Genomic DNA, 12,704 nt, shown 5'->3' on the forward strand with positions numbered 1-12,704 from the left:
ACTCAAAATTGCTGTAAGCTGTTTTCATAAACTTTGTGATATTTGAAATATTGGTAACATTGGAATAACATTATTATCTGCTAGAATTTCAATTGTTTTTACTGAGACTATTATACTAGTTAGTATAAACAAAGACATGATTTAGCTATTATATCTATGGTATAAAATAGCCCCAGGTTTTTACGACTGTAAGAAATTATACCGAAGTTTGAAAAATGCTGCTTGGCTCGAGTAAACAGTTTTAAAAAGTGATGGGTCAAAACGGGGACTTATAATACGTGTCGTCAGAGACATATAATACAATATGTATTATATGTCTCTGGTCAACTTGAATATTAAGACAAGAAGTCAGAGCTGAAAATATTATAAAATGTGCCTGAACAAACACATTGGTGACCCCCCCCCAAAAAAAAAAATTGGTTCTCCTGTCAAAATGTATGATTGTTTTGATTCTTTTGAACCACTGTATCATTAGACGAGGTATTTTTATTTGTATACGGCAACTTATATTAGACGCTAATTAGGCTATGATCCTATATATATAGATACATTTAAACTGATATTGCATCCAAATAGAGTACACTGACCTCAGACACTGACACTTGCTTTTTAAGACATGTCTGTCTTTATATAAACATGATAAAATCCCAGACGACCACTTTTAAGACTTTTTTAATTAACAGTTTAACTAGGTATATAAATACGACGATACGGAATGGTTGATGATCAAGGTCGATCCATGATCTATGAGTATTTTTTTAATTATTCTACGGATACAGTTTCATTACTGTAACCGTAATTGATGTCCTTTTTACTTCGCTCCACAAAAGGGAATCCCCTTTTCAGCCAATCAAAACATTTACTTTGGAAAACACTTTTTCTATCAATGCTGGAAGTCCATGAATGCTTTATAGAAAATTAGTAGCTGATTCGGGAAGATTGTATTATTATAGTTTTGGAACATTATCAATTTTTCGACAACAAAGCAAAACAATGGCGGTAGCAGCCACTGATATCGCATCACCTTCTGCACACAAAAACCCGAAGTTTACAAATATTCCTGATGTCAAAATTGATTCACATGGAAAATTTAAATACATTCTGATAAAAGTGCACGACCCAGACAAAGACAGAGAATTTAAACATATCGTCAGAGGTTCTGGTAAAGCTAATTATCACGGTAAGAACTCCAATCATAACGTAAAATTTTAGAAAAAAAGGGGGAGGGTGCGGATAAACAGTTCTTTTTTTTTCTAATTTAAGGACGGTGTGCATGTTGCTTTGATTAACACATATCCTTTTAGGGGACAACTTTTCCCTCATTGTTCTAGTATAAAAAGATGACAAAGTTTAAATGACAATATCTGGCTAAATTCATGATCTTGCATATCATTAGAGACATTACAGAAAACAGGGATTTAATACTGTTGTATTAAAAAAAAGATTTCATGCACAGCTTTCTTCTTGACTCCTTACCATTGAAAGCTTATACACAAAATGAGGCAGGTACTTCCTGATGAGCTTCAAAACACATTGGTGAACTCTTGGATTTTGCTAGTCCAAATAATTATGACGTCTCGAAAGGCTATTATATTTTTTTTCTTAAAATAGCCTTCTGAGACGTCATAATTATTTGGACTAGGATTTTGCATATAAAAAGGAGATGTGGTATGATTGTCAATGAAACAACACTCATTTAAAGTTAAAAAAAAAGTGGATTTTAGCAAATATAATAGTCAGTAAGTCACCCTTACGTCCTTCAACAATGAGGAAAACCCATACTTTATGGTCTGCGATAACAGGGTTAGACATTTAAGATACTATATGAAAAATTCAATATTACAGAGAAAACTACAAAACTGCCTGCATGTATTGTAATTTATAACAAAACAATTTACATGTATGAATCCTGATCCTGAAAAACAAATACATGTATGACTTACATGTACATGAACCAGCAACAACCACTGAACTACATGTACAGGTTCCTGATTAAGGCTAGGCACTTAATCATGTAGTATGGTTAAACAGATCAAATTTATTTGTTCAGTGTATATGTTCACTTGTCTAGTGACTTGTGTTAAGATGTCTTTTGATTGAGAAAAGCCATTTCAATTGATATTTTATAGTGTGTCTTTCTATGATGTTACACTATTGTTTCAGAAAATGGTGAAGGTTGGTACCGATTAAAATGTATAAACCCACTGCATTTGTTTGAACCTGTCCTTAGTCAGGAACCTGATGCTCAATAGTTGTCTTTTGTTGATGTGTTTCCTAAATGTTTCTTGTTTTTAACATAGACTAGACTGTTGGATTTCCCCCTTTGAATGGTTTTACACTAGTCATTTTTGGGGCACTTTATAGCTTTCTGTTCTGTGTGAGCCAAGGCTCTCTGTTGAAAAATGTACTTTGACCAATAATAGTTTACCTTTACAAATTGTGACTTTGATGGAGAGTTGTCTCATTGGCAATCATACCACATCTTCTTGAACAACTATTAAAGTTGCCAACACTCCCCCTTACCTTGCATGTTTGAGATTGTCATGCATCTATTCAGTAGTTTGCATGTTCAGGCTTAAACATATAATGGCATAATATATTGATGTCAGTATATTTGAAATTAAAATGAAGTTTAACATGTACCAAAATAAGATTTAAGATATATATTTATATCTACTAACAAATTTATAGACTCTAACCCCTCATACACAAACAATTTTAAAAATTCACAAGTGTTTTAATTTTTAATAAAGGATAAATTGTCATTCGTTAGTTGCTTAAAGTTAGAAAGTTAAATTGATATATACATGTTGTATGTACATTATATACATGTAAGTAAACAATATGCCAGCTTAAAGTTATAAAAATGTGAAATTATGACAATCCCATCTTGAAATGTTTTTGCCCTGATTACTTTCATTCCATAAGATTATGTAATTATGGAGGTAGGTGTATAAACCATATGTTATTTAGAGTGGAATGATGAAACCTTCCAATGATGTAATCCTCAGTATTCCTTTGATGTTCCTTTGGAAAAATTAGCTGTTAGTACTAAGTAAATTATAATGATTCCATCAAAATGAGGTACATTAATAAGGATCTAATAATTTAACATTAAATGTTACAAATACTTATTTTAACTAATCAAAAAATCTTTATCGTACCATCATCATAGCATTGTAATTTTATGCTAACATGTAGAAATCTCATTGTTTACTTGAGATCAGTGAGTACTTAGGATCATTGAAAAAATTTGATTGCAAGAATGAAAAACAAAAATGGCACCACAAACACAACTTTTAATAGTGAATTCTAGTTCTGGAGCAATCAAGTCTAAAAATTCCTCTTTTTATAAGAGATACCTTAAGATAATTTGTAAGTCTTAAATTCAGTACTGTTCAGACAGTCTAGTACAGGTCAATTGATTTTTAGTCAAAAATAAAACTGTCCCTGTTGTCTCTTGTTGGAGATTTTGCTGGACTCCAAAGTGCAAGTGTTTGTGGTGTCAATCCACCTCTAGGTTAGTGTACTGGACTGACAGAATCGAGATTTTTGGTCATGCGAGTGGTGCAAGAGATTGAATGTTTATTCTTGAACTGGGATGAATCAAAGCTTTGATAATTGGTTTTTGCCACTCCTCTGCCTTTAGAATTTAAGAGTAATCGCAAAGACAGGGTGGCCCAGTCAGGATGGTGACCATCATGTGTGTGGGTAGAGTAGTGACATGTGTTCCTGCAGACTGTTACCTTGTGTACGAGCATGTTAGAATGTAACTTCTTTATTCCTTATTCCTTATTTATTGCCTAGTCTTTTAAGATGGGATCAAATCCAAATGCCATTTCAGTTCAAAATCTATTTGCTAATGACAAAATCCTGTTTTTATGCAGTGATATTTGTGAAGTTGCTACCTGTTCTAATGTATATGAAATCTACTTGTCCACTATGAATATTGATATATTATAATATAAATCTACTTGTCCACTATGAATATTGATATATTATAATATAAATTTACTTGTCCACTATGAATATTGATATATTATAATATAAATGCCTGTGCTACAAAATGTAGTACACATAAGAAGATTGTATCATTAAAACTTGAATTATATCACAAAATATTCCTGTTATTCAGTGTAGCATAATATTTTGGGAATCTTATTAGATTTTATTAAGAATAGAGCAATGTTCTATCTTATATTCAAATCTTAGCTCAACTTCTATCTTCATCTAGATATGAGAAAGATTGATGTCAGCTACATTTCGATTCCAAAATGGTATCTTTTTGGGACTTAATTTTTTCTTATGAATGATTTGGACAACTCGTGCTTTTACGTTTGGCAACAGATTTGTTCATGGTACTGCAGTCTCATTTAAGTCTCCTCCATGTTAAAGACAATGCTTTAATTTGCACTATATTATGTATCCACACTTTATTTTATGTGTAATTATAATTTTCCTTTGATATAGTTGCATGTATATAACACTGTGCCCCTTATTTCAGCTTTGCTTGAAATGAATTGAGAATAGATAGTTTGATGGAACCTTCATTGAATTTTATTTCAATAATGTCTAAAAATAAGTTGAAGTTTGAAAAATATGCACATTTTTTGTTTGATTGATTGCCAAAAAAAGACTAGAATTATATTTATTTTCACATTTGGCAAAATATTTGGAAGATTGCTTCAAATAACCAGAATTTGATTTAGTAAGAATATAATTCTAGATCTTATTTTTGCTGTAAACTGTCTTATGGAAATGTCTGCATCTTGTTTCATTTGATGATTGACTTATTGACAGTTTCTAATCTGTTTATTCATTAAATGATTTACCCCAGTAACCCCAAGTGAGCCCCTCAGACAGGAGTTCCTCATTACAGAAACATCTGTAGTTAATTTTGTTTACAATCAGTAGTAAAAGTAATACTCTCTGACAGTTTCCTTAGTTGTTTATGAATGAACTAGTTAGGTCAAGGTCATAAGAGTAAGTACACTGAACCTAGTTTTTTGCAGCATACTTTTGGCAATTACAGAATATTTTTTTTGAAAATCATTTTCCAGGATTATAAATCTTAAACTTGTCTTGCAAGATCGAATATGTGAGACAAACACTTATAGTTATGTTGATGGTAGCATGAAGATATGAGTAACTTCTAAGAGGAAATAATGATATGATATTGACAATGGTTCTTAAATTGTAAGTCCATCCTCTTTAACCAGTGGCTATACCTAGATTTCATTGAACTTTTAATGAAACTCAATTCAAGCACCTTTTATGTTATTTGATCCAAATTAAATGTTGTATTTTGTTTTAGCAAAACTGGAACTTTGCCACATTTTCAAAAATATATTTGATATGAAAAGACAGAATGTCTATAAAGAAACATATACTCAACGGTAATTATAATCATCAAATACATGTACTACTTTTAAAGAATTATTTTTATAAACTACAATTTGTGTAATTTATTTCCAAACCTTTTCAAATGAATAAAATTCAAAAAGAGCATTCATCTAAGTTGATGTACAAATTTCTTCCTATGGCATCTAACTGAACTATGAAAAATATTGATTGGTATAAATCTGAACACTCTGTCATTCTCTGAATAGAATGGGGAAAAAAAACAACACAAGTCCTCATATTAAACATTAAAAAAAATCGGCATACAAATATTGTAACAAAATTTAGGGTTGAAGTTGAAACTTACTCAGATGAAAAGTAAAATCACAAAAATACTGAAATTCAATAGGATGAAAGAACTTCAGTGTACTTTAAATATACAATGTATACTGAATTCAATTATTATTTGAGGAAATTTTCTGTCAAGAGAAGTTTTAGATTAAAGTTGACCTAATATAAGTGATATTCATAATGATCAGTTTCTTACTACGGAATACATGTACATAATGTATATACATATGTACCGGTAGATAAATTAAATTTTGTGTTTAGAATTCTTGTAGTTCATGTCCTTCTGATGACCTAATTATCATAGTCCATTGAATTGCATACATTTATGAAATATGTTGTTCTAGCATACAGAAAATGTGTAAGAAATCTACAACACATGTTACACATACCTAAGAAATCAACATAAAGACATTGGCTATAACAAATTGGATATTAACCTTGTTGGCCTCTTGTTTAGAATGCCAAGATATTCCACCTGTGTATAATGTTGATAATAAAGACAGGTGAAGTAATACATCTGTAACAGTACATTATGTTATATTGTTAGAATAACATCATCTTATAATCAGCTATCAGAACTTCTTCATCTATTATTAGACTTTTACTGGTTATAACTAGGAAAGGCCAACCTTTTGCCATTAAAAAGCCAATTTTGTAACTGGTGTTTATTTCATTTACCACAATCTTTCTTTCCAAAAAATGAAGGTTGGACAAGATATAATATTGGGATATTCTTAATTAAATGGAGACCAAAAGAGGGGAAACGAAAGCTTTCCTTGACTGTTTTTCATGAACAACATTTACTTTTTATCGCATAATTTTTGGCAATCTTACTGTGAATTCAACCTAAACAAAACTTTATCTTGGGTTATCAAAAGATAGTTTCAGCTTTTAAAGTTACATGTACAAAGTAATTGAGGTGTAATATAATGCACATGACTTCGATGTTAAATGTGCCTTGCTAAATGCCATCTTTTAGTGTCTGTCTTTATTGTGTAGGTCTGTCTTTTAGCTCACCTGATCCAAAGAGTGAAGTGAGCTATTCTCATCACTTAGTGTCTGTCTTTGACCATTAAAGATTACAAATATCTTCTCCTCTATTGGGGAAATTAGACTCAAACTTTATAGTCACAATTATCATTTGGGTATCTAGTTTAAAACTGTGACCATTGATCCTACTGGCGGTCAACCAATTTGTCTAAAAAATAGGACATAGGGGTAATATTCAGAATGTTGAGATCTGCATACTGTTAAAAAAAAACACAAAAAGGGGAAAAAACTTCATTCAAGGGCTGGAAGTAGTGGACTGACAATTGTGACTTAATTGACACATTTGTTGATCACGTCTGGATGGTTATTTCTGTCATCTTTATATGTCAGTCTTTTCCCAAAAAGAAAAAAGCATAGGTAGAAACTCTATTAAATAGAGAGAAACAGAAAAAAAAAAGATTAGCATTACAAGATATGACAAATAAAAAAAGTTTTTTTTATATATAAATTCAAAATATTGTGTCCTAGTCTATAAAAATGCTAGAAAGTGGCAACTGTTGAAGATGCTCATAGATCCAGGAACACAGGCTCTGGTTTTCTTTAGTTAGGAATTCCAATACTTAAATATATAGATTGTGACCTTTTCGGCATGTACATGCATATAGGAGAGCTTCCTATAATTTGGAACCAAGCTTAAGCTTCAATTCAGCGTACATTGTATAAATGCTATTCTGTGTAATATGTTTTCACATCCATTTCTCATCAATTTCCTGTTTACAGAATACTTATTAACTTATGAGGGAGGGGGTCTCATTAGCAGCAAAAGCTAACATTCCATCTTGTTAGTTGATTGCAGTGTACTTGCTGTCTTTAAATACTTGTTTATCTTCTATTGTTTTTTACCAAAGATTTGCACTAAAAGTAACATTTTTGTGAAAGAAGTTAAGATAGCATATTTACACTAGATGTAGATATAAGAAGACGTGGTATGAGTACCTTTTTTGCTAATGCACATTAGATATAGCTCTTTCCCCCTCGATTAGTAAATAACATGGTTATCTAATTTTACATAAATTATACTTTTATTGGCACCTTTATAACTGCAAGTCTTATCTGCCTTCTTTTTAGACATGGAAAACCTAAATAAAAAGTGTGTGTATAGACAGATAATCTCATCTTTATCATATCTAATTATAACAGGGATTGTTTTCATTACAAATTACATCACAGGCAATTTAGAGGGAATGTGTCAAAATAATTTGTGTCAGAGACCATAATATTTGATAAGAGAAGTACATTTTATTCCTTACTTACATCTTTAATTTTTAAAGGTTAATTTTTCCCTGCTGATCACTTTAATTTTTGTGAGATTAAATCAGGTCTGGATTGATGGATATATAATTCCTTCTAGATATAATTGAAAAAGTATTGAATTCCAGTAAACCATTTACAGTAATGCACCTCCTGTTTTATATTTTGGGATTTCCCAATGCATATTCCTAATTCTTGATTTTAAGAACTTTCGGCAAAATTTTACAAAGAATAGAACTTGATTATGTTGTTAGTGTTACTGTATGTACTGTGTGTAATTTTACACACTCTATCTATTTCTTAATCAGTTTGATGTGTTGTGGTTGCATGCTTAGAACAAACATAGTTGCATACATGTACAGCTACAAGTAATTAGAATTAAACAAAACTGACATTACAGAATAATATTTTAAGCATAAATATGTTTTTCAAAGATTATTTACTGATAAGATAAAAAATATTTAAGAATCACAATGAAGAACCACAGTGGTATGTACAAATGTTGTAGTTCTGCAATAAATGCTGGTGGTTTGGGTGTTTCACTCTAAAATATCTCCTGTATTGTATGCCTCTAAGAAGTATAAAACCTCTTAGAACTGTATGCCCTTAAGAAGTATATAACCTCTTAGAACTGTATGCCCTTAAGAAGTATATAACCTCTTAGAACATTTTTGTGTATGATGTTTATTTTACAAGCTGCTACAAATTAGCCTATACATTACCAAAAGATGTAAATTTTCAGTATATATAAGTTTATAGTTGTTTTAATTTGTGTTTACAGCTGATATCTATGATGATGTTGTGCCAGAAATAGAAAATGCAGGGTTGGACTGTGAGTGTATGGGTGGAGGAAGAATAGAACATGATTCGTCAAAGAAGAAACTGTCAATATATGGCCATTCTCAGGTTAATTTAATTTATTATATGATAGTTGTAACAGATGTGTAACTAGTAGAAGTTACCTTGTCATGATTTCACTCCAGTGACATCAATTGCTTGGGCTGATATGGGGTGTGTTTGTACATCAGGAGTATATTATAACAAGAATGTGTCCAAAGTACACGGATGCCCCACTCGCACTATCCTTTTCCATGTTCAATGGACCGTGAAATTGGGTAATAATCTAATTTGGCATTAAAATTAGAAAGATTATACTATAGAGAACATATGTACTAAGTTTCAAGTTGATTGGACTTAATTTCATCAAAAACTACCTTGACCAAAAACTTTAACTCGAAACTCCCACTTTCATTTTCTATGTTCAGTGGACCGTGAAATTGGGGTCAAAAGTCTAATTTGGCTTTAAATTAGAAAGATCATATCATAAGCAACAAGTGTACTAAGTTTTAAGTTGATTGGACTTCAGCTTCATCAAAAACTATCTTGACTAAAAACTTTAACCTGAAATTCCCACTTTCATTTTCTATGTTCAGTGGACCGTGAAATTGGGATAAAAAGTCTCATTTGGCTTTAAATTAGAAAGATCAAATCATGAGCAACAAGTGTACTAAGTTTCAAGTTGATTGGACTTCAGCTTCATCAAAAACTACCTTGACCAAAAACTTTAACCTGAAACTCCCACTTTCATTTTCTATGTTCAGTGGACCGTGAAATTGGGATAAAAAGTCTCATTTGGCTTTAAATTAGAAAGATCATATCATAAGCAACAAGTGTACTAAGTTTCAAGTTGATTGGACTTCAGCTTCATCAAAAACTACCTTGACCAAAAACTTTAACCTGAAACTCCCACTTTCATTTTCTATGTTCAGTGGACCGTGAAATTGGGGTCAAAAGTCTTATTTTACTAAGTTTCAAGTTGATTGGACTTCAGCTTCATCAAAAACTACCTTGACCAAAAACTTTAACCTGACCAGACGAACGAACGGAGCACAGACTAGAAAACATTCAGCTTCATCAAAAACTACCTTGACCAAAAACTTTAACCTGAACAGACGCACAGACGAACGGACGGACGAACAGACGAACGAACGGAGCACAGACCAGAAAACATAATACCCCTCTACTATCGTAGGTGGGGCATAAAAAGATTAATACATGTCCTTTTCCATATCAGCCCTTGATTAACATCTCAGGGTTGATACTTGAGATGATATGGAAAAGGCAATATATTAATCTGTCTAGATTAGTATCCGTTTGTTATAAAATAGAAATGGAATGGAAGGTAATAATTCATGACACAAAATTACTACAGGCACATTAACAAAAATAAAGTATACATATATACATGTAGAATGCACACATTTTGGGACAGCCTGTAAAAGTTAGTATTATCAATTTATGACCAACAGTGCTGAGGGTAAATCATGGATTCGATCCCTTGCTAGGTCACCAAAAGTCTTAATAATTGGTTTTAAGGACCCCTTCATACACACAGCATTAAGAAATAAGTAAAGATTTGGCAGTATATAGAGTCAGAATAGTGTGTCATGATAGGTGAACTTTAAAAATCTGGCTCTGCATGTTAATTCTAGTACAAAGCAGGGTCCATGATTATGTCAACTTAATTTGTTGTTGTGATGCATCTTATATTTGCCCTTTGGTACTATTCCTCCATCAATCAATCAATGATTAGGTTGTGGGTGAGTGTGTATGAGATAAGATGCACTTCAGGAACTGTCTAATTACATGTATATTCATATGGTGCCAAGTATGTGAGCAAACAATCAAATATTAGCAATGATCAAATACTCTACATACATGTATCATGTATATTAGACACTTCTTCCTAGAATCTCATTAGCATGCATTGTAGTATCACTTGTCAAACAACATATTTACCCTGCTCATTAGCTTAGGCTCCTTGCAGTAAGGTTTTCATGTTGAAATACAGGTTAAAAGTATATTTAAAATGCTGTATCTAACACTATTAGAAATATATCTGAATAATTTAATAGCACAAACTTTTATTTAAGATAAGAGTATCCAAAATATTTTAATTGATAAAAAAAAAAATAAAAAAAATCACATTGTTTTTTTAACATTTAACAGTCATGAGATTTACTCCTGGAAAACCTCTAAAAATGATTAAGAATGTTTTAGAATTTTGTTCATATATTGAGATATATATATCAGTTATCATAATGTCATTTTTGTCGAGCCTTCGACTTTAGTCGAAAAAGCGAGACTAAGCGATCCTACATTCCGTCGTCGTCGTTGTCGTCGTCGGCGGCGGCGTCCACAAATATTCACTCTGTGGTTAAAGTTTTTGAAATTTTAATAACTTTCTTAAACTATACTGGATTTCTACCAAACTTGGACAGAAGCTTGTTTATGATCATAAGAAAGTATCCAGAAGTAAATTTTGTAAAAATAAAATTCCATTTTTTCCGTATTTTACTTATAAATGGACTTAGTTTTTCTGCGAGGAAACATTACATTCACTCTGTGGTTAAAGTTTTTAAAATTTTAATAACTTTCATAAACTATCCTTGATTTGTACCAAACTTAGACAGAAGCTTGTTTATGATCATAAGATAGTATCAAGAAGAAAATTTTGTAAAAATAAATTTCCACTTTTCCGTATTTTACTTATAAATGGACTTAGTTTTTTTGCCAGAAACAAAACATTCACTCTGTGGTTTAAGTTTTTAAAATTTTTATAATGTTCTTAAACTATCCTGGATTTCTACCAAACTTAAACAGAAGCTTGTTTCTGACCATAAGATATTATTCAGAAGTAAATTTTGTAAAAAAAAACATCACTTTTTCCGTATTTTACTTATAAATGGACTTAGTTTTTCTTCCAGTTAACATTACATACAGTCTGCAGTTAAAGTTTATAAAACATTTATTAGATTCATAAACTATCCTGGATTTTTTTCCAAACTTGGAAGCTTCTTTCAATCAAAAGACAGTATCGAGAGGGAAATTTTTATTGATGTTTTTCCTCATTTTTGTTCAGTCTGCGATTAACAGCAAAAGTAGGCGAGACACTGGGTTCCGTGGAACCCTTACGAATTTTTTTTTTTTTTTTTGCTATACCCAGTCAAATTATTGGTATTTATCAATGACATGAAAACTGTTGCAATTTAAATTTCTAATAATCTAAGGGAAGTAACTTTGAAGTAATTAAGACATCACCGTTTTATCTTTTGAGTTACTTCCCATCTGCTGTAATAATTACAACTTTCTAATGCTGTACATATGTCTCATTGAGATCATGCTTTACTTTCAGGCATATGGACAAGCAGATCACAAAATAACTGGTGCCCTGTTAGACAAGAAATACAAATATCAGAACATTTCTATCAGTTATGAAGGATACTAACATTTTGATGTGCAATAGAAGACATTTTACTTGTATTTATTTTGGTGCATATTTGTAGATATTATTTAAATATAAGACTTGAAAAAGAAAGATGTTATAAAGTTATGTTTTATTACTGAAGAAAGCATATATCCTCTCTTAGACTATAAAAAATGTCAATTAACCATGATTTTCTGGCTAGGAAATAGAATTGGGATCCTAGTTTTTTAATTAATCTGTTGTCCTCTCACTTTCTTCTGTGTCATATATTAGTTAATTTATGAAATTGTGCTTGAATAAGTCTTAAACTGAGCAAGTACAAACAGCAATATTTCTGCTTCTGTGAATTGCATTTATCTGAGACACTTTTTTGTCAGTTTTCTTTGAAGTAAGTAAACATAACAATGCTAAACCAATTAATTTGTCTTTGTTTTTAGTTATAGTT

At 31.2% G+C, this 12,704-nt stretch overlaps 1 protein-coding gene across 1 annotated transcript; it reads left to right on the forward strand.

Moving 5' to 3' along the window:
* The first annotated feature begins 822 nt into the window (after window positions 1–822).
* Window positions 823–12,381, forward strand: LOC139512686 (14 kDa phosphohistidine phosphatase-like). The gene is made up of 3 exons (XM_071300489.1): window positions 823–1,180; window positions 8,774–8,898; window positions 12,188–12,381. Exons 1-3 carry the CDS (start codon window positions 904–906, stop codon window positions 12,278–12,280), a joined length of 495 nt encoding a protein of 164 aa, XP_071156590.1. The 5' UTR covers window positions 823–903; the 3' UTR covers window positions 12,281–12,381.
* Window positions 12,382–12,704: the final 323 nt, after the last annotated feature.

Source organism: Mytilus edulis, chromosome 2 (assembly GCF_963676685.1).
Source record: "Mytilus edulis chromosome 2, xbMytEdul2.2, whole genome shotgun sequence".
NCBI lineage: Eukaryota > Metazoa > Mollusca > Bivalvia > Mytilida > Mytilidae > Mytilus > Mytilus edulis.

Excerpts from the sequence above, each read along its gene's own strand:
- LOC139512686 (XM_071300489.1), top strand. The coding sequence starts at position 904 with ATGCTTTATAGAAAATTAGTAGCTGATTCGGGAAGATTGTATTATTAT. Across the intron at positions 1,181-8,773 it reads TGGTAAAGCTAATTATCACG|CTGATATCTATGATGATGTT; the intron begins GTAAGAACTCCA and ends TTGTGTTTACAG. Across the intron at positions 8,899-12,187 it reads CAATATATGGCCATTCTCAG|GCATATGGACAAGCAGATCA; the intron begins GTTAATTTAATT and ends CTTTACTTTCAG.